The sequence below is a fragment of the Oryx dammah genome, unplaced genomic scaffold, assembly GCF_014754425.2.
Source record: "Oryx dammah isolate SB20612 unplaced genomic scaffold, SCBI_Odam_1.1 HiC_scaffold_27, whole genome shotgun sequence".
In the NCBI taxonomy this organism is placed as follows: domain Eukaryota; kingdom Metazoa; phylum Chordata; class Mammalia; order Artiodactyla; family Bovidae; genus Oryx; species Oryx dammah.
The window spans coordinates 62,254,518-62,277,321 of NW_024070211.1; the positions used below are offsets into that span (position 1 = coordinate 62,254,518).

General features: G+C 41.1%; 1 protein-coding gene and 1 pseudogene across 1 annotated transcript; both read left to right on the top strand.

The window, feature by feature from the left end:
• Nucleotides 1-400: 400 nt before the first annotated feature.
• On the top strand, nt 401-710 carry LOC120854703 (thymosin beta-4-like). Its single transcript, XM_040228926.1, has one exon. The coding sequence runs from the start codon at nt 533-535 to the stop codon at nt 665-667; it is 135 nt and encodes a 44-aa protein (XP_040084860.1). The 5' UTR covers nt 401-532; the 3' UTR covers nt 668-710.
• Nucleotides 711-14,752: 14,042 nt separating this feature from the next.
• LOC120854121 lies at nt 14,753-15,861 on the top strand (annotated as a pseudogene).
• The last annotated feature ends 6,943 nt before the right edge of the window (nt 15,862-22,804 follow it).

The window sequence follows — 22,804 nt, forward strand, 5'->3', positions numbered from 1 at the left end:
AGACAACACTCCTGGATGGCCCTTCCCCCAGTGTTTCTTCCCAGAGCAGCCACTCCACTGTCTGTCACAGCATCATATCTGTCACACAGGTGTCCCTGTGGAGGAGTGCTATACAGCTTCACAAAGAGGCTGGGGCCAGGCCAGGATGAGAGGTAGGTGAGTCCTGCAAGAAATTTATAAATAGAGCATTCCTGCCTTCAATTATCATCATCTAGCACATCATCAGAGACTATTTCTGGAAAACCCACACTGAGCCAATTGAAGATTTCAGCTCTCATCTCAGGATTATTGCATGGCCATCATCTACAAGAAAAGAAACAAGCCAAAAAAAAAAAAAAACCAACATGCAAAGGCAGAGTTTAAGAGTCATCTGCAGCACTTGCCCTGGCAGGTGAGGCAGTGCCCACTGAGGGTACCAATATCCCTAAGTCATAGCTGAAAAAAACCAAGAGAAAGGGAGAAAGAGAGCACTCATCAGCCATCGCAGACCGTATTTCTCTCCTTTGCAGCTCACTCTGCTCCCTCTGCAACCATGTCTGACAAACCCGATACGGCTGAGATTGAGAAGTCCGATAAATTGAAATTGAAGAAAACAGAAACACAAGAGAAAAATCCACTGCCTTCAAAAGAAACTATTGAACGGGAGAAGCAAGCAGGCAAGTCGTAATGAAGCATGCGCTGCCAGTTTGCGCTGTACATTCCACAAGCAATGCCTTCTTATTTTACTTCTTTTAGCTGTTTAGCTTTGTTAAGAGACAAAGAGGTCGGATCAAGTTTACATGACTGTGCCATCCTTTTACACATAAAAGAAAGGAGAACTACTAACAATGTGTAGGCCACAGCTTGCCTCTTTCATCTGCCTGTCTGACTGGAAGGGAAAAAAAATTCTTGGTGAAGAAAGGAGTTGGGTAGGACGACTGTGAACTCTAGAGTAAAAAGCAAGCTGGTCCAAGATGTCCTGTGGGCTGTGAAGTGCAGTTTAGAGTGTCATTTCCTTTTTGTTACAATGTTTTAAATACTGCAATGCACATATTTTTTAACACAAATAAATAGTTTTAAAATGTTTTAAAAAGGGGGAGGGGAGGGAAACTGAGAAGCTAATAGTGAAGAGAAGAAAAGGAGGACAAAGGAAATAGGGAGAAAAAAATAAATAGGTGGCAAAACCTGGTGAACCTTGGGCTGATTCACCTTCATACAAATGAGACAGAATCAAATTGTCAGGATGTCAAGATTTTTACTTAAGAATCAACCAGTTCCATATACCAAGAAGTAGATTTACATCAACCTACAGGTGGTCAACCAGTTAGACACAAGCACTCAAGAGATGTTAATAGCAGCCAACATTTATTTAGCTTGACATGGGCAGTCACTGTGCTAAATGCATCATGTGTATTACTTTTTAATCCCCATGAAAATTTAAGAAATAAGAACTATGATTACTTCTCTCCTTACACATGGGGAAACATGTTTATCTATTTCCTGGCCATGAGGCAATATCCTGCCATGATCATTCCACTACAAGAAGAAAGAAAAAATTCTACTGACTCAAAGGCCAGTTGTTTACCATTACATGTATTTCTAAGTCAGGCTCCAAGATATGATCATTCAGCAGAACACAGGTAAAATTAGGGAAGGAAGATTTAAATGTATAAAAAGAAAGTGGCCACAGCAAATGCTGAGAGACATTGGTGGATTTAGCACATTCCAAGTTGAAATTCTGATCTTTATTCCTCAGCAGTCAAGTTCAAAATTCAAATTCCTGGCACTTTCTCTGACTGTAAAAAGGTTCACTTTCTTCAGAACCAGAGGATTCATACTGGAATGTCATTTCAAAAGCACTGTGTTTTCCATCTCAAGAGGATGGTAAAGATACTCATTTGGTTGTTAGCTTTTTGAGATAATCAACGTCATTGTGAAAATAAAATGAAACTGAAAGTGTTAGTCTATCAGTCCAACTCTTTGTGACCCTACGAACTGTAGCCCACCAGGCTCCCCTGTCCATGGGATTTTCCAGCAAGAACACTGGAGTGAGTAGCCATTCCCTTCTTCAGGGGATCTTCCCAACCCAGGGATTGACCCGAAGTCTCCTGCATTGCAGGCAGATTCTTTACCATCTGAGCCATCAAGGAAGCCCAATTGCGAAAACAAAGTGTTTCCAATTTTTGGCTTCCATGGAGCCATTACTGGGATATGGGAAATTGTCTGTTGGCAAAAATCTGTGGTCTGAGGGGTCTTTGGGTACTTTTTTATCTCCTCTGTGGTTGGGGCTCCAGTTCCTCTGGTCTTTTACCTTGTAGTAGCTGCAAATCCTCTGAGAAATAAATTCAGGGTGGTCACTCACATCTTGTGGATTTGACTTTGTGACAGCAGTGAAAGAGAGCTAACTGACCATGCAGCCCAGGAAGAAAGCCAGGGAGGACGTTTATGGGATCCTGGTTGCAGAGGGTCATAAATCTCTTAGGCTTCTCAGACAGAATTCCAAATGAGGCTCCAGACCTGCACTGTCCACCACGATCACCATGGCCCTGTGTCCAGGGAGCACTCACAGTGTGGTCAGTCCATATGAAGAGATGCTCTCAGTGTGAAATACACACCAGATTTCTAAGACTAAAGATGAAAAATTAATTAGCACATTAATAATGAGTTTAGTCATTACTTCATAAGTTAAATAAAATATTTTATTAGAATTTAATGTTTCTCTTCTTTTTAATGTAACTTCTATAAAATTTTCAATTATATATGTGCCTCACATTCTGTTTCTGTTGGGCCATTCTGCTCCGGACATTCACACCACTGAAAAGATTCTACAACTAACTCAGACCACAACCAATCAATGTATGCCAAAATTATACTACTTACAAACCAACTATCTATGAAAACAACCTGATAACTAGCAGAAAAGATTTTCCACAATTAAAGACACAATGAGATGTGTGGGAGGAACAGAGATATAGCGTATCTGGATTCACACCCTTGAGTCAGCAACCTGCATAAGGAGGAACATTACAATCTCAGAGGTCCTCCCCAAGGAGTGAGAATTCTGAGCCCACGTGGGTTCCCCAGTCCTACTCTAGAAAGAGGAGCCCCAAGAACATCTAGCTTTCAAAACCAGCAGGGCTTATGTTCAAGAGAACTGGAGGACAACAGGAAACACAGAATCTCTGCTCACAAAGGGTGCATGCAAAATCTCACCCATTCTGAGTCCCAGTGCAGAGGTGGCAGTTTGAAAGTACCCTGGGTCTGACACTCATTAATCTTGAAGAGCCTCCCAGAGAGGCAGGAGGCAACTGAGACTTACCCCAAGGGACACTGAGGTTGGCAACAGCCATCTAGGGATATTCACTCTACCATGAAACACCAGCACTGGCAAACACCATCTTGGAAGCTTTTCTTTAGCCTATTAGTGTTGCAGACCCAGCTTGGAAGCTTTTCTTTAGCCTATTAGTGTTGCAGACCCAGCTCTATCCTCCAGTGGACCAGCACCAGCCCCAGGACATCCTGAGCTACACAGCCAACCATGTAGGAAGCATACCCTGCCCTCCAGTGGCCCACAGCCATTACACAAGGCATGCTCTCACAGACAATCAGGCCAGGAGCCAGCCCTGCCTACCAACACATTCACTGAAGTCAGCCTGCCACAAGAGAAGGACCCTCACAGCCAACATAGAGGCACCCCTAGAGCATATACTCTGGTGACCAGAGAGGGTCATGCTGCTGGGCCTCATCAGACATCTATATAAGGCCACTTCTCCAAGATTGGGAAACATAACTAACCTACCTAACACATAAAGATAAACACAGAGTTGGACAAAATGGAGAGACAGGAGGACTATGTTCCAAACAAAGAAACGGGACATAACTTCAGAAAAAAGAACTAAACAGAACTTCCCTGGTGGTCCAGTGGCTAAGACTCTGTGTTCTTAATGCAGGGGGTCATCATTTGATCTCTGGTCAGGGAGCTAGATCCCACTTGCCACAACTAAAGATCCAGTATGCCACAATGAAGATGGAAGATCCTATATGCCACAACCAAAACCTAGTGCAGCTAACTAAATAAATAAAAATTAAAGTAAAATAAAATATACTATTAGAAGAAGAATTAAACAAAGTAGAGATAAGCCATCTAAAGAGTTCAAGGTAATGATTAAAAATATGTTCACCAAACTTGGGGAAAGGATGGATGAATACAGTGAAAATTCTTAGAGGAAATGCTTTCAGCTTTTCACCAGAGTATGATGTTAGCTGTGGGTATGTCAAAAATGATGTTTATAATGTCAAGATATGCTCCCTCTATACCAACATTGTTGAGAGTTTTTATCATGAATGGATTTGAATTTCATCAGACCTTTCTGCATCTGTTGAGAAGATTATGTAATTGTTTATTCTTCAATTTGTTAATGTGCTATCACACTGATTGACTTGCAGATGTTAAACCATCCTTGCATCCCTAAGTCATCTCCATCTTGAGGAAAAACAAAGCTAGAAATATAACACTTCCTGACTTCAAAGTATTATACAAAGTTACAGTAATCAAAACACTATGGTTTTGGCACAAAGAGACACATTGATCAATGGAACAAGATAGAGCCCAGAAATAAACTCACACTTATATGGTCACCGGTTCTATGACAAAGGAGGCAAGAATATACAAGAGGGAAAAGACAGCCTCTTCAGTAAATGATGTGGAAAAGCTAAAGAGCTGCATGCAAAATAATCAAATCAAACCACTTTCACCATATGCAAAAATAAACTCAAAATGGATCAGGCTTAAATGTATGACCTGAAACCATAAAATTCCTAGAAGAAGAAGCACAGCATTACTTTCTTTGACATATGCCTTAGCAATATTTTTCTGGATCTTACTCTTCGGGCAAGGGAAATAAAAACAAAAATAAACAAATAAGGCTACATCAATCTAAAGGTTTTGCACACCAAAATGAAACGGCAGCTTACTGAAAGGGAAGAGATATTTGTAAATGATATATCCAAAAAGGGGCTGATACCAAAATATACAAAAATTCATACAACTCAATATCGAGCAAACAACCCCAATTTTTAAAAACCAACCCAATTTTAAAAATGGGCACTCCGAGGTAGATTCATGTCAATGTATGGCAAAACCAATACAGAATTGTAAAGTAAAATAAAAAATAAATAAATAAAAGAGGAAAAAATGGGCAGAGGACTTGAATAGACATTTTTCCAAAGACAGTCAGATAGTCAGTATGAAAAGTTGGTTCAACATCACTAATCATTAATGAAATGCAGATCAAAAAAAAAAAAAGAATGGCTATTATCAAAAAGGCAAGAAATAACAAGTGTTGTTGAGGACATGGGGAAAACGGAACCATGTACTATTGATGGGAATGTAAATCGGTCCAGCTACTATGGAAAATAGTATGAAGGCTCTTCAAAAGATTAAAACTAGAGCTACCATATGATCCAGCAATTTCCAGCAATTTCACTTTTGGGTATTTACATGAAGAAAACAAAGACACTAATTAAAAATATATATATGCATATCAATATTTATTGCAGTCTTATTTACAATAGTAGCCAAGATATGCATGTGTGTTCAGTCGTGTCTGACTCTTTGAAACGTTATGGGCTGTAGCCCTCCAGGCTCCTCTGTCCATGGGATTACCCAGGCAAGAATTACTGGAATGGGTTGCCATTTCCTCCTCCAGGGGACCTTCCCCACCCAGGGGTCAAACTGGAGTCTCCTCCATCTCCTGCACTGGCAGGTCGATTCTTTACCACTGAGCCAAAGCCAAGATATAGAAAGAACCTAAGTGTCTGCCTGGTAAAGATTTTGTGGTATGTCTACAATGGAATATTAGCCATAAAAAATGAAACCTTCCCTTTGCTACAACATGGGTTACTCTGAAGGGTATTATGCCAAGTGAAGGAAATCAGACAAACAATGAAGGATCTCACTTCTATGCGGAATCTAAAAAATAAAACAATCAAAATGAAACAAAATAAAAACACACAGGTACAAAGGACAAACAAGTAGAGAGAGGTATGTGAAAAAGGTGAAGGGGATTAACAGGTACAAACCTCCAGTCATACAATAAATAAGCTGCAGGGATGTAACATACAGTGTAAGGGATACGGTTCATAATATGGCAATAACTTTGCATGGAGACAGATGATTACTAGACTTATGGTGATCACTTCATAATGTATGCAAATGTCAGATCATTATGTAGTACACCTGAAATTAATGTAATATTGTATATCCATTTATTTATTTTACTGTTATTTTTTATGTGAACCATTTTTTAAATCTTTATTGAATTTGTTGCAATATTGCTTCTGTTTTATGTTTTGGTTTTTTGGCCATGAGGCATGTGGGATCCTTGCTGTCCAACCCGGGACTGGACTTGCACTCCCTGCAATGGAAGGCAAAGTCCCAACCACTGGACTGCCAGGGAAGTCCCAGTATATTTCAATTTTAAAAAATAACTGTGTGAATAGCTCTGACTGGTTGAACATGGGAAGCCCCCACCCTTCACCCCAATCCTGCCTCGTTCTACTTTTCTAATTCTCTTTATTTTATTAAAATCATATGTTAAAATTTTACACATCATTTGTTTTCCATCATCAGTAATGATAGAAGGAATGCTTTTAAAAAATGGAATTGTATTCAATGTACACAAAATTTGAATCTATTTTCTTCAAATATGTCAGTGAAAAATTTAACTTATTGTTCCTAAATTTCCCAAGAAGTTCTTTTTCTTCAAAAATAAGTAAAATTATCTATTGAAGCTAGGGCAACATAATAAGTAACAAATACCAAATTTTAAAATCAAATGTACTTAAAGCTTTTTTAATTTTTTCAAAATATAATTAAAATTTTTTAATGATTCATTTATATATAATATTGTTTGTGATTCTGGTATTCACTATCTATATAAATGCCAAAGTAGAGTATCAAGTTTTGCAGTGTTATATCTAGACATGCACACAATATTGCAAAATGGTCATCAACCATCGCATGCAATGTTTGTGAACACTGGAGTAATTGGTGAGTCCTTCTAATTGGAAGGTGAAAAGAAGAGAGAAAATGGGTGTCAACACTATTGGAAAATGACACTGTTTTGTAAGACTGTAGTATTCACATGTTCTGAGAGAGAGAATTTGACAATTTAATTAGTCTGTCTTCAAGTGAAAATTTGACAACTTAATTAGCTTTTCTTTTCCTTTACCAAATGCTTCTGCAACTCAAACCCTCCTTGTGTCCCAAAACAGTGTTCATCTCCAAAACATGCAACAACACAGGGTACAGACCAGCATCACCTTCCAACATGGTCTACTGTTATGCTGAGGATGGAGAATCAAAGTTTCTGAGGGGGTGTTTCCCTGGTGCCTGAATGGCTTTAGCCAGGAGAATGAATGGAGGGAGGGAAGTAGGGAGGAAGGGGGAGAGAGGGAGAGATAAAGCTACCAGAGCTGAACAGACAAGGGGAGTAGGGAGGTTAGAGTACATGGGTCTATTTGAATAACAAGGAGAATGGAAACTAATAAATAAAAATCAACATTCCCCTTATTAATTCCAGCTACTCATTTTTCTCTGAATTTGACTGACACCCTGTCCTTGGGATGTTAAATGATGCTAGTATGAGGAAGCAGATAGTCTTCATGAAGCAGAATTAAGTCACAGGCAAAATCTTGGATCCATATGGGAACTTCAGTGAACACAGACTTTGACAAGCCCTCTTGGTGTTCTTCCTTTTCCGATGATGACTGAGTTTGCTCACTGCAACTCCTGGTGTTTGGTGTACCACCCGTCAGCTTTCTAATCGTTGTTAATTCTATCGCCACAGCAGTTATGAACCATCTGGTACATCCTTCCATTTTCACATGTTACTTACAGATGGCAATTACCCAAGTTAATGTGGCCATTTGGATGGCCAGCTCCTCACTCATTTACAAGACACAGTTGTAGGGATGACATCGTGTGAATATTCCATCAAGGCATTTTAACCCCATCTCCTCCTTTTCCATTTGCAACCCTCCATTTCCAGGGCTGGGGCTCACTGCTTCACGGCAGAAGGTGGCCAGGCCACAAACTCTTTAACAAAACCATAGGCTTAGAAGTCAGGAATTGCAAAAAAAGACAAGAAAGGATTTGCTACATGTCTTTTTTTCAATTACATTTTATTGGAGTATAGTTGTGTCAGCTACAAATTGGCACTTGCCATCTACCTCTACAGGATTAAAACATGTGCTGCTGTAGCTGTTGATCTTTAACACCTTCTAAGAAGAATTCAGGGTGGAGAGCAGAAGTGAGGTACTCTGTGCTTAAGGGGAGCAGAGTGGGTGGGAAAGGACCTGGCAGAACAGGTCTCCAGATAGTTAGATATTAGTTAGATATTTTCAGGAGCCGATTTCATGAGCCCAATTCTTGTATCTCCCTATATGTAGAAAAACACCAAAAGCATTCATGATAATGACTGTTCCTTGTAACTAACAAAAGCGTCACAAGACTGGTAAAAAACCTTCTGGAAAAATATGTACTTGATTGCATGTATTTCCCCTTCACCAAAATCACATATCCTTCCTCCACTGCCTCTTTGGATCAGATTCTCAGAGCTAACTGAGGCACTGTCTCTTGGGCAAAGGTCCTCATTTTGCCCCAAATAAAATTTAACTCACAACCCTCACGTTGTACTTTTTTTTTTTAAGCTGAAAGTTGATTTACATTCTTCAGTTAGTTTCCCGTGTACAGCAAAGTGAATCAGTTATACATATACAGATATCCATTCTTATTTAGATTCTATTTCCATATAGGTCATCACAGAGTATTGAGTAAGGTTCCCTGTGCTATACAGTAGGTCCTTAGTAGTTATTTATTTTATACATAGTTATGTGTACATGTCAATCTGTCTCCCAACTCATCTCACACCTGCTTCCCCCCTTGATAACCATAAGTGTGATTTCTACATCTGTGAGTCTATTTCTGTTTGGTAAATAGGTTCATTTTTACCTATTTACAAATAGCTTTTTTAGATTTCAATCATAAGTGAGATCATGTGATATTTGTCCTTCTGACTTACTTTACTCACAATGACAGTCTCTAAGTCCATCCTTGTTGCTGCAAATGGCATTATTTTGTTCTTTTTTATGTCTGAGTACATTTCTTTAGAATCTATCTGATACGTTAGAAGCCAGGCCTGGGTAGGAGATCTGATCAGAAAAGGAAGGAAAATCCCCACTTCTGGCCCAGGGAATCCGGGGGAGAGGAGGCTTCTGGCAGGTGATGGGAGTAGAAGGAGAGTGGGTGTCAGATGAGGGGCAGGAATCCAACATGACTCCCTTCACCCGAGGATACCAGACGCCACCTTGGAGAGGAGATCGGAGGGGAGAAGGGTGGGGATTAAAAGGCTAACATTTTTTTCCTTAAAGGTTTGAATATGTTGGGACTCCCCTGGTGGTCCAGTGGTTAGGACTCCACACTTCCACTGCAGGGTGCTAGGATTCAACCTCTGGTCAGGGAACTAGTATCTCACATGCCACAGGGCAGCAAAAAATGTTGCTAATCATAATAATAATAAAATAAGCTTGAAATGCACCCAAAATTTTTTTTAATATGTTACCTAACAAATTAATCAGGCCACACTATTTTAAACCTAGAAGGACTTAAAGTTAATTCAAAGGAACACTGCATTTATGGACAGCATAAAGAAACTCTACTTTCTCTAGACGCCTGAGTATGTTTGCAGTCTGCAACCTGCAGCCACTTTGGTCAATTCAGATTTTCTCCACTAATGTTGAATCCATACAAATTTAGATATATGAAATTGATGCCTCCATCAGAGGGACAAATAATTAACTGGGTTCATCTTACAGAGTAAATCAAATTGTGAGAGAAATATTTACCTATTTAAGAGAATAAAACTATTAAACGTCTCCCAATCACAATTTACCTACAAAGAAGGTATTTTAGCTCAAGAAGTAGGGTGTGATGCTTAGGCCAGTGTTTGATATGCTAATTATATCAGTCATCTAGTATGAATTTATTATTAATGTCAGCTAACATTTACCAAGACTTTATTATGGGCGGCCAACATGCTGAACACTTACATTAGCTCCAGACTGTGAAGGATGTTATTACTCCCTTTCATAAAGGGGAGACTAGAGGAAACAGTGGAAGTGTTTATTCTACTTATTGAACTCACTGTAGAAAATTTTTACCCTCTATAGGGTTGTCACTAGCCAGCAAAACAATCAAATCTGTGTGATAACAAGGGACATTTTATTTCTTTTTTTTAATAAAGTATAGTTGATTTACAATCTTGTGTTTATGTCTGCAGTACAGCAAAGTGATTCAGTTATATATATACATATATATACACACACATATATATATACACATTCCTTTTCATATTCTTTTCCAAATGGTTTTTCATAAGGCTGTTGAATATAGTTCCCTGTGCTGTACAATAGGGCCTTGCTGTTTATCCTTTCTCTATATAATAGTTTGCATCCACTAATCTTAATCTACCCCCTACCCCCTCCCCCACCCCTTGGCAACCACAGTCTGTTCTCTCTATCTATAAGTCTGTGTTTTGCAGTTAGATTCATCTGTGCCATATTTTAGATTCCACATATAACTGATGTCTATGGTGTCTGTCTTTCTCTATCTGACTTACTACACTTAGTATGACAATCTCTAGGTCCATCCATGTTGCTACAAATGCCATCGTTTCATTCTTTTTATGGCTGAGTAGTATTCCATTGTATATACATACTATTATCTGTCAATGGACATTTAGGTTATTTCCATGTCTTGGCTACTGTGAGTAGTGCTGCTATGAAAATAAAGGTGCCGTAGCCTTTGAGATGAGAGTTCTGTCTGGACATATGCTCAGGGGTAGAACTGCTGCAGCATATGGCAGTTCTAGTTTTAGTTTTCTGGGGAACCTCCATACTGTTTTCCACAGTGGCTGCGCCAACTTCCATTTTCACCAACAGTGTGGTTCACAAAGGACATTTTTTAATGGAACTCAACAGTATGAGGGTCTTTTATTTGGGGAATGAAAATACCAAAGGAATAATTTTTGGATACACAACCTAAAAGAGTTTGTTTTCTTTTTGTTTCTGGATTTTTTTCCCTTTATTTATTTATTTCAGTTCCTTTGTTTGTCTTCTTGAAGGAATTTGTTTTAAGACATTTTCTCCCATTGCTAAGATGCAACTCCCTCTGATATAGAGATAAATGGCGGGGTGGCTGGGGGGGGGGCTTGACCCCCTGTTAGTGATACCAGAGACTGGATTTGCCAAAACTCTATCACAGGCCAAGGTTACAGACAGTACTGAGCACTTTTCTTGACTAGTTTTTAAGCTCTGAAGGCAGAAAAACTCTTGCTTCAGTAAGAAAATACATTTTTTGTTTATTCTAAAATTTTGACTGAAAACTTCCAAAAGGCTGCCCCAGTGGAATCCCCACTGCACTGCCTCCCTACCTACACATAGGTAGCAGGGCCTGGAGGGGGAAGGGAGGTTTCAACCAGTTTTGTTCACCCCTGAGAGTAGACAGGAACTTGAACTTTGATCAGGCAAATCTGGCCCTACCACCTATGTGATCTCTGAGTTTCAGCTACCTTAGTTATCAAAAAGGACATAATAAGAATATCATAGGTTTGTATGCTGATTATATTAATATCAATAAATGTAGATAAAGTTCTTAACATCATATCTGTGTTGAACACCCAGTGAATAGTGGCTATCACTATTTTACTGTGAATAATCACTTCTCAAGTAAAAACAGGGGCTGCACCAAATACTGGCCTAAGTACCATTCACATGGGAATAATCCTGACATAAGGAATTTCCCCTTGACTTTCACACTAAAAGACTGAATGGCACTGAGAAAACCATAATTGAAAAAGACACATGTACCATGATGTTCATTGCAGCACTATTTACAATAGCTAGAACATGGAAGCAACATAGATGTGTACCAGCAGATGAATGGATAAAGAAGCTATGGTATGTATATATGGGCTTCCCTGGTGGCTCAGACAGTAAAGAGACTGCCTGCAATGCAGGAGACCCGGCTTCAATCCCTGGGCCGGGAAGATCCCCTGGAGAAGGAAATGGCAACCCACTCCAGTATTCTTGCCTGGAAAAATCCCATGCACAAAGGAGCCTGTCAGTCTACAGCCCATGGGGGTCGCAAAGAGTTGGATATGACTGAGAGACTTTTCACTTCATAGATGTGTGTGTGAGTGTGTGTGTGAGTGTGTGTGTGTGTGTGTGTGTGTGGAGTATTACTCAGGCATAAAAAGGAAAAGGAATAAATTTGGTCCATGCTAATGAGGTGGATGAAGCTAGAGCACATTATACAGAGAAAAGTGCCGAAGAGAAAAATAAATATCGTATTTTAACACATATGTATGGGATCTAGAAAGATGATCCTGATGATCCTATTTGCAGGGTAGCAAAGGAGATACAGACATAAAGAACAACTTACAGACACAGGATGGGGAGGGTGAGGGAGGAGAGGGTGGGACGAATGGAGAGAGTAGCATGGAAATACACACGCTACCATATGTAAAATAAATAGCCAACGGGAATTTGCTGTATGACTCAGGGAACTCAAACCAGGGCTCTATGACAACCTAGAGCATTGGGATGGGGTGGAAGGTAGGAGGGAGGTTCAGGAGAGAGGGGACATATGTGTACCTATGGCAGATTCATGTTGCTGTGTGGCAGAAACCAACACAATATTGTAAATCAATTATCCTTCAATTAAAAATATTTGTTTAAAAAAGGCTGAAAGGCAAGAAGATCCTTTTAAAAGCCCTTCATTGACAGAGGGTAGATCAATTTGTTCAGGTCCGTTCTAGAGACAGGCCAGCTCCTAGTAATTTAAGGAGAAATTCAATATTGCATCTCAGCCCAAGTGAAAAAGACAATGCCACTCCATTTTTTAAGGGAAATTTGAAAACATCCACAGGGAGCTCCCAACTTCCAATTCTGTATTTAAGAACTGAACTGATCAGAGGGTTTAGCTATTAAGAAATTGTACAAACTCCATTGTTGATTTTAGAACTTTTTCTGCTCAAAATTAACCTGGTTGTTATAGGAATTATTTTCTTAAGTCACAACAAAGTTTTAAGAAGCACATTCATCATCCCAAGGGTACAACTGTTCACATTTGGATGCATAGCTTAATCTTAATGCTATCTTCCCAGTTTTCTGCTCCTTTTTACACTAATTTCTTTGAAAAAAATTGCAGCAATACTTCCTCCAAACTCCTCCCTGGTGGGTCTGCCTTCAGACATTCCCATCAGCCTTTCACTAAAAGAGCCCTCTTCTCTCTGGTGTTTGCCTCTCTTTCCCTCTCCTGCCTCCTGAAAGCTCTTTCTTTGCTCTGCTTGTAGGATGTCAGTCCTCCAGTCCCCCATCCCCCATACATTCTTGGCTTGCTTTGCAGTTTCTCCTCTTCCTCCAGCCTCTCAGAGCTGGGGCACTGGGGGCTCAGTCCTCTTCTCTTCCCTGGGGTCCTTGTCTAGACTCAGGGCTTGAAACAGCCCCTCCAAGCTCACTCCCAGCCCTGCCCTCTCCCCCAACTCCAGACTCCCCTCAGTAACTCTCTACCAAGCATCTCTACTTGGCTGTGCTGTGGACACCTCAAATTCAATACCTGATGCTAAGACCTGATCAGTCCCAGCTCCACCCTTCCAGTTTCCTAGTTAAAAACCCTAGAGTTATCCTCTCACACTCCCATCCAGTCTGTCCCCAAAACTGTATCATTTATGATTCAAAATATATCCTAGGAATTCCCATGTGGTCCAGTGATTAGGTCTCTGAGCTTTCACTGCTGAAAGCATGGGTTCAGTCCCTGGTAGGGGAACTATGATCCCACAAGCCACACAGCACAGCCCCAAAATAAATAAATGTGAATCTATATCCCACCTCCCACCATTTCTGCTCACCTCTGACACAATCACAAGGGTCCCATTTGCTTCCCACTTTCATCTATAGAATTGAAGTCATCTAGACAGCAAGGAAAACAAACCAGTCAATCCTAAAGGATATCAACCTTAAATATTCATTGGAAGGGCTGATGCTGAAGCTGAAGCTCTGATACTTTGGCCACCTGATGCAAAGAGCTGACTCACTGGATAAGACCCTGATGCTCGGAAAGATTGAGGGCAGGAGGAGAAGGGGGCGACAGAGGATGAGATGATTGAATGGCATCACTGACTCAATGAACCTGAGTTTGAGCAAACTCAGGGAGATAGTGAAGGACAAGAAAGCTTTGTGTGGTGCAGTCCATGGTGTCACAGAGAGTCAGACATGACTGAGTGACTGAACAATCCCATTGTTCTCCATGGAACAGGATCGTCCTGTGGAAATGGGAGGGGATCACACCTGTAAACTTACATTTTCTACTAGCCACATCCATAAAGGGAGAAAGAAGCAGCTCACTTAACTTTAATAATATATTTATTTAATTCGATATATATAGCTTCCCTGGCGGCTCCATCAGTAAAGAATCTGCCTGTAATGCAGGAGACCTGAGTTCGACCCCTGGGTTGGAAAGATCCCCTGGAGGAGGGCATGGCAACCCACTCCAGTTTTCTTGCCTGGAGAATCCCATGGACAGAGGAGCCCAGTGGGGTACAGTCCATGGGATCACAAAGAGTCAGACTTGACTAAGCAACCAAGCACAGCACACAGCATCTAGCCTCAAGAGCCATCTGCAGGGTACCCAAGTCCTGGATACAGAGGAGACATGGTGATCCCCCGCGACACTGAGATCCAGAAAGACATGCAGGTGCTGAAGATATCAGCAGACCAATGCCAGCGTCACGGCAGCAGGCTGGTCTGCAAAAAGATCTGGGAAGCCCTGCAGGATATACACGAGGAAGCCTCCTTGAGGTATTATGGCTGTAGTCTGGTTATCTCTGAGTGTCTAGAAAACTGCTGAATTTTGGACCTGGGTAGTGGAATTAACTGAGACTGCTATGCTCTTAGTTAGTTGGTTGGTGAGAAGGGACGTGTCACTGGAATAGACATGACAGAAGGTCAGGTACAAGTGGATAACAAGTACATTGAATAACACACGGAAAAATATGGCTTCCAGGCACCCAATGTGACCTTTATTCATGACTACATAGAGAAACTGGAAGAGGCTGGAATCAAGAATGAGCGTTATGACATTGTGATATCCAATTATGTCATTAACCTAGTACCTAATAAACAGCAAGTGCTGCAGGAGATATACTGAATGTTAAAGCATGGCGGAGGCCGTATTTCAGTGACATCTTTGCTAGTCTTGAATTTCCAGGAAAAATCAGGACACACAGAGTTTTATGGGGTGAGTGCCTAGGTGGTGCTTTGTACTGGAAAGACCTTCCTATCCTTGCCCCCAAAATTGGCTTCTGCCCTCCATGTTTGGTCACTGCCAATTTCATTACAGTTCAAAACAAGGAACTAGAAAACATGATTGGTGACAGATGTTTTGTTTCTGCAACATTTCGCCTCTTCAAATTCCCTAAGACAGGACCAACCAAAACGTGCCAAGTTATTTATAATGGAGAAATCAAAGGACACGAAAAAGACTCAATATTTTATGCAAATTTCACATTTAAGAAAGATGAAACTGTTGAAGTGGATGAAGAAACAGCAGCTATCTTGAAGAATTCACAATTTGCCCATGATTTTCTGATCAGGCCAATTGGAGAGAAACTGCCAACATGTGGAGGCTGTATTGCTTTAGCAGCAAAGGATACAACCACAGATCCATCCAAGGTTGCACAAGGGTCTAACAATACAAAGTCCAGAAGTCCCCCTATTGATGCTGGCTGCTGTCACAAAGAAATGCTGCTAAACAACAGCTGACTAGAAGACAGTGGGCAGGAGGTGACAGAATGAGTTACACATGTTTAAACCTGCTCTTCTTCATAGCCCATAGACAAGAAAGAACAAATGGCAAAAAACTGCATTTCAGATAAAAATAAATGAATTATTTTTACAAAGTAAAAAAAAAGTCCATATATCTAAAATATTGATATTTCAATGTGTAATCAAATATAAAAATGATGAAGATATTTAAATTATTTTTTGTACTAAAGAATACAGACTTGGGCTTCCCCCAGTGGCTGAGTAGCAAAGAACCTGCCTGTAATACAGGAGCCACAGGAAATGCAGGTTTGATCTCTGGGTCGGGAAAATCCCCTGGAAGAGGGCATGGCAACCCACTCCAGTATTCTTGCTTGGAGAATCCCATGGACAGAGGAGCCTGGCAGGTCACAGTCCATGGGGTCGCAAAGAGTGGGAAAAAAAGGGCATGGCAACCCACTCCAGTATTCTTGCTTGGAGAATCCCATGGACAGAGGAGCCTGGCAGGTCACAGTCCATGGGGTCGCAAAGAGTGGGAAAAAAAAAGGCATGGCAACCCACTCCAGTATTCTTGCTTGGAGAATCCCGTGGACAGAGGAGCCTGGCAGGTCACAGTCCATGGGGTCGCAAAGAGTCAGTTACGAGTGAAGCAACTTAGCAGGAACAGCAACAGCAGTATTGAATTTGGCCTTTGAGCCCAGAGTGTATTTTACAATTACAATGCACTCAGTTCAAAGTAGCCACAATTAAGGTTCTTAGTAGCGACGAGGAGTTAGAGGTTATCATACTGGACAGTAAAGCTATAGAACATTATAAACACAGAAAACATCCCTCCCATTTCTCTTCAAGCAAAAGTAGAATTCCTCGCAATGGCTCTCAGGACCCTCTGTAATCACACTGCTCTCACCTTTTAAGCCTCACCTCTCCTTTGCCTGACTCCAGACATATTGGGCCCCTCAATGGTCCCTGGATGAGCCAGGTACATGTGGCCCCAGGGCCCTTGCAGGGTCCCCTTCACCTGGGGACTTTCCTACCCCATTGTCACTCCTTCATCCCCCTTCAATCTTTTTTTTAGTTTATTTTATTGGAATATAATTTATTTACTATGTTGCATTCATTTCTTCTATACAGCAAAGTGATTCAGTTATACATACGTATATTGGGTTGGCCAAAAAGTTCATTTGGGTTTTTTCTTACCATCTTAAGGAAAACCCCAAATGAACTTTTTGACTAACCCAATACATTCTTTTCCATATTCTTTTCCACAATGGTTTATCATATAGTTCCCTGTGCTACACAGTAGGAATGTGTTGTTTATTCACTCCCTCAATCTTAACCCAAATGCTACCTTCTCAGTGAGGCTGTCCAGACTGAGGCTTTTTTCAGACTAAAAACCCTCCACTCACCACCCCTACACACCCTCACCATCCTCTATCTTCCTTAGACGGATCTACTTTCTGTCACGCTTTTAACCTCCTAACATGCCATAAAATCACCTCTCTCCCCACACTAGACTGTCATCTCCAGGATTACGTCGTCGGGGTTTTGTTGTTTTTGTTCACTAATGCCTTCCTAGGGCTAGAGCACTGCCTGGCGACACACAATAAGACCCATTAAAGATTTGTTGACTCAGATTGTGTTTTTATTTACTTCACACAGCACGAAGACTGTTCCTCCACCATTAAATATTCATCTTTCTCATCATTTAATGATGGTATGGTATATATCATATGTAGATAGAGTACATTTTTATTCACCCAACCTAATTGTGAAAATTAAGATATTTCCAGCTTTTCACCATTATGTAGCTATCCTTGGGATCTAGATAAATATTTGTTGGCAAATCTGATTATGTCTGGATCAAAAGAAATGTAATTTGAAAGCCTATTGTTTTTCAGTCTCAGGTTTCCAATTATAAGTGAAATTTAATAAGCACTGTAGTTATAATGTCTTGTGCATCTGGGATTGTCTCTTTGAATAAATTCCCAGCAATGAAATAATGGAGGAAGGCAAATATTTTTGTTATCATTTTGGTACATATGGACTGTACTTGTCTTAACTGTTGACTAGCTTTAGCTAGACCAGTGAACTGTACATCTTCAGTTCAGTTCAATCGCTCAGTCGTGTCCGACTCTTTGCGACCCCATGAATCGCAGCACGCCAGGCCTCCCTGTCCATCACCAACTCCTGGAGTTCACTCAGACTCATGTCCATCGAGTCAGTGATGCCATCCAGCCATCTCATCCTCTGTCGTCCCCTTCTCCTCCTGCTCCCAACCCCTCCCAGAATCAGAGTCTTTTCCAATGAGTCAACTCTTAGGCACTCTATCAGATCTAATCCCTTATATCTATTTCTCACTTCCACTGTATAATCATAAGGGATTTGATTTAGGTCATACCTGAATGGTCTAGTGGTTTTCCCTACTTTCTTCAATTTAAGCCTGAATTTGGCAATAAGGAGTTCATGATCTGAGCCACAGTCTGCTCCTGGTCTTGTTTTTGTTGACTGTATAGAGCTTCTCCATCTTTGGCTGCAAAGAATAGAATCAATCTGATTTCGGTGTTAACCATCTGGTGATGTCCATGTGTAGAGTCTCCTCTTGTGTTGTTGGAAGAGGGTGTTTGCTATGACCAATATGTTCTCTTGGCAAAACTCTATTAGTCTTTGCCCTGCTTCATTCTTTACTCCAAGGCTAAATTTGCCTGTTACTCCAGGTGTTTCTTGACTTCCTACTTTTGCATTCCAGTCCCCTATAATGAAAAGGACATCTTTTTGGGGTGTTAGTTCTAAAAGGTCTTGTAGGTCTTCATAGAACCGTTCACCTTCAGCTTCTTCAGCATTACTGGTTGGGGCATAGACTTGGATTACTGTGATATTGAATGATTTGCCTTGGAAATGAACAGAGATCATTCTGTCATTTTTGAGATTGCATCCAAGTACTGCATTTCGGACTCTTTTGTTGACCATAATGGCTACTCCATTTCTTCTGAGGGATTCCTGCCCGCAGTAGTAGATATAATGGTCATCTGAGTTAAATTCACCCCTTCCAGTCCATTTTAGTTCGCTAATTCCTAGAATGTCGACGTTCACTCTTGCCATCTCCTGTTTGACCACTTCCAATTTGCCTTGATTCATGGTCCTAACATTCCAAGTTCCTATGCAATATTGCTCTTTATAGCATCAGACCTTGCTTCTGTCACCAGTCGCATCCACAACTGGGTATTGTTTTTGCTTTGGCTCCATCCCTTCATTCTTTCTGGAGTTATTTCTCCACTGATCTCCAGTAGCATATTGGGCACCTAATGACCTGGGGAGTTCCTCCTTCAGTATCCTATCATTTTGCCTTTTCATACTGTTCATGGGGTTCTCAAGGCAAGAATACTGAAGTGGTCTGCCATTCCCTTCTCCAGTGGACCACATTCTGTCAGACCTCTCCACCATGACCCACTCGTCTTGGGTGGCCCCTCGGGCATGGCTTAGTTTTATTGAGTTGGACAAGGCTCTGGTTCTAGTGTGATTCGATTGACTAGTCTTCTGTGACTATGATTTCAGTGTGTCTGCCTTCTGATGCCCTCTTGCAACACCTACCGTCTTATTTGGGTTTCTCTTACCTTGGACGTTGGGTATCTCTTCATGGCTGCTCCAGCAAAGCACAGATGCTGCTCCTTACCGTGGACGAGGGGTATCTCCTCACCACCGGCCCTCCTGACCTTTAACATGGAATAGCTCCTCTAGGCCCTCCTGTGCCCATGCAGCCATCGCTCCTTGGACGTGGAGGGATTCCTTAAAAAATCCTCTTTCCCCTCAAGATACACTGAGACATTTCTATTGTCTTTAGAATGATTGTTTGGTAGGATTTTTTTAATATAGAAAAAGATGCCTTTCTATGCACCTTGAATCATACCATGCAGCTGGGTTTACTGAGTTGCCTTTGTAGACAGCTGGCTTCAGGAACACCTCTAGTTAGAAACATGTTGAAATCAAAGCAGAATGTCCCAAAATGGAGCCTGGCATAGAGGAATCTCTCAACAGATGTTTCTTGACTGTACATTAAGCACATTTTATTAATTGAAGTATAGTGGGTTTATAATTTGTGCTGGTTTCAGGTGTATAACAAAGTGATTCAGTTATAGATATATGTTTTTAAAAAATCTTTTTAAGATTTTTTCCCTTATAGGTTATCACAAAATATTGACTATAGTTGCCTGTGCTATATAGTAGGTCCTTGTTGGTGATCTATTTTATATATAGTAGAGGCAGTTTTTTTGGTAATCTTGGTTGTCACTTACCTTTATTTTTACAGTAGGGAAGACAAGCCAAAGAACTCCACATCACAAGACCTGCAAGGTCACTCCACCCACACGAGGTTCCAGACTGTGCCCCCAGGAGGCAGCAGGAAAGGGGTGCTGTTGGGACCCCCACAGACTGGGCTGGAACTACCTAGCTGGGTCATGTACATGTATCACTGCCACCCTGTAAGTTGCATCCTAGCCCACCTGCAGCTCCACAGAGATGCACATCCTGAAAAATGGTATAAATAAAGAGGCAGAGACACAGGGGCCAGGAGGTGCCGGCATCTGGAGCTCCTCTCAGCTGAGCCCTGGGAGGAGACGGTCAGATGTACAGCTGTAATTACAAAGAGCAGGCTTCTTTATTTACACTTTCTGTTCGTTCATGCCTTTAATGAGCTCCCGCTAATGGCACATGTGAATTGGAAAGGCCTTAACTGCGCTTTCAACACCTTGTCATTCTTATGAGCCAATTACAAGGCGCTGCTCATTGCTGATTGCAGTGAACTGAACGTTCATTACCCCGAACAGGTGTCTCACCAGTAATAATGATCATGATCATCTCCTACAGACGGGAAAGAAGGACAAAGTTTAAAGACAATGGGAGGACAGCTCCATACCCTGCTAGCAGCAGCAGCCGGCTGTGCAGTCATCCAAAATGCCCTCCCCTACCCAGACAAATGGTTTTCCTCACTCTTTGAACCTTCTATTTACTATGTTCCAAATACTTAGCAGGCTAACTATTGACAAGCCAAGACATGGATACAACTTAGTGTCCATCAACAGACAATTGGATTAAGAAGATGTGAGATACATAAATATACATATATACTTTTACACATATATACAATGACATACTATTCAGTCTTAAAAAAATGAAATAATGCCATTTGCAGCAACATGGATGGACCTAGAGATGATCATATTAAGTGAAGAAAGTCAGACAAAGACACACACCTTATGATATCACTTATATGTGGAATCCAAAATACAACACAAATGAACTCATCTATGAAACAGAAACAGACTTACAGACACAGAGAACAGATTTGTGGTTGCCAAGGGGAGACAGGAGTGGTGGGGGATGGACTGAGAGTTTGGCATTAGCAGATGCAAACTATTATGTATAGAATGGATAAACAACACGGTCCTACTGTATAGCACAGGGAACTATATTCAATAACCTGAGATAAACCATGATGGAAAAGAATATGTAAAAGAACGTATATGTATGTACAACTGACTCACTTTGCTGTGCAGCAGAAACTGATACAACTTGGCAAATCAACTGAACTTTAATAAAATAAATTTTTAATTAATTAATTAACTAAAATAAAAAGAATAAAGTAGAAAAAAAGAATTTGCATTTTGAACACGGTTCCAGGTGAGGCTGCTTCTGCTGGTGCCTGAACCACAGGAATAGTGGAATAGTTGTGAGGAGAGTGCATGTGTACCAAGTTTCTTCAGTTGTGTGGAACTCTTTGCAACCCCGTGGACTGTAACCCACCAGGCTCCTCTGTCCATGGGATTCTCCAGGCAAGAGTATTGGAATGGGTTGCCATGCCCTCCTCCAGGGGGTCTTCCTGACCCAGGGATCCAACCCAGGTCTCCTGCGGCTCCTGTGAGGGAGCCTGCAATAGCAACTTAGGTTCAAACATTGATATAAACTTGCTTTTTACCTCCAGTGGGATCATTGGCAGGTCACTAATTCTTTCTGAGACCTCAACTGTAAAATGGAGACAAGACTATCTATTTGAGTGTCGCTCAGAGGATGAGCAATGAGCAAGCTTTCCTTACGGCTCAGATGGTAAAGAATCTGAATGCAATGTGGGAGATCTGGGTTAAATCCTGGGTCAGGAAGAACCCCTGGAAAGGGGAATGGCTACTCACTCCAGTATTCTTGCCTAGAGAATTCCATGGGCAGAAAAGAACCTGGCGGGCTATAGTCATGAGGTTGCAAAGAGTGAGACACAACTGAGTGACTAACAATTTCATTTTCTTTCACTTTCAGAGGACAAATAATGAGCGAGCTAGGACTCATGCAGCAGGCACTCTGTAGCTATTACTGTTTGTTGGAGAGCCTAGGCATCTTGCTGTGTGGCACCAAGTCAAGTGTGACAGTCAGAATTGGAACCAATGTCTTTCTCCTGAGCTTGGCTATCTTACGCTAAGGACTTCCTTAACACTCTTACCTAACCCCTTGTCCCCAGAATCCTAGTGCACTTAAGGATGTACCAAAAGGACTTGCCTCGTGGCTCAGTGGATAAGAAACAATGTCATGGCCATTGTTTGTCCATCCAAGACCGCACTTGAATTAGACTGTAAGTGACAGATCAAGAACCATGACTGTCTTCTTTACAACTGTGTACCCAGAGGAGATCCTCAATCAATATCTGTTAGAAGAACAAAGTGCCTAGGTGAGCCCATAGGAAAGATTTTCTCCTTTGCTGCAGTGGTTAGTGGGAAATTTCTGAAAGTAGAGAGCTGGCCTGAAGCTTTGTTTTTTAATAATATTTATCTATTCAGCTGCACTGGGTCTTAGTTGTGGCATATGGTATCTTCAACCTTAGTTGCAGCATGCAGGATCTAGTTCCTTGACCAAGGATCGAACTCAGGCCCCTGTGTTGGGAGCATGAAGTCTTAGCCACTAGACT

Excerpts from the sequence above, each read along its gene's own strand:
- LOC120854703 (XM_040228926.1), top strand. The coding sequence starts at position 533 with ATGTCTGACAAACCCGATACGGCTGAGATTGAGAAGTCCGATAAATTG.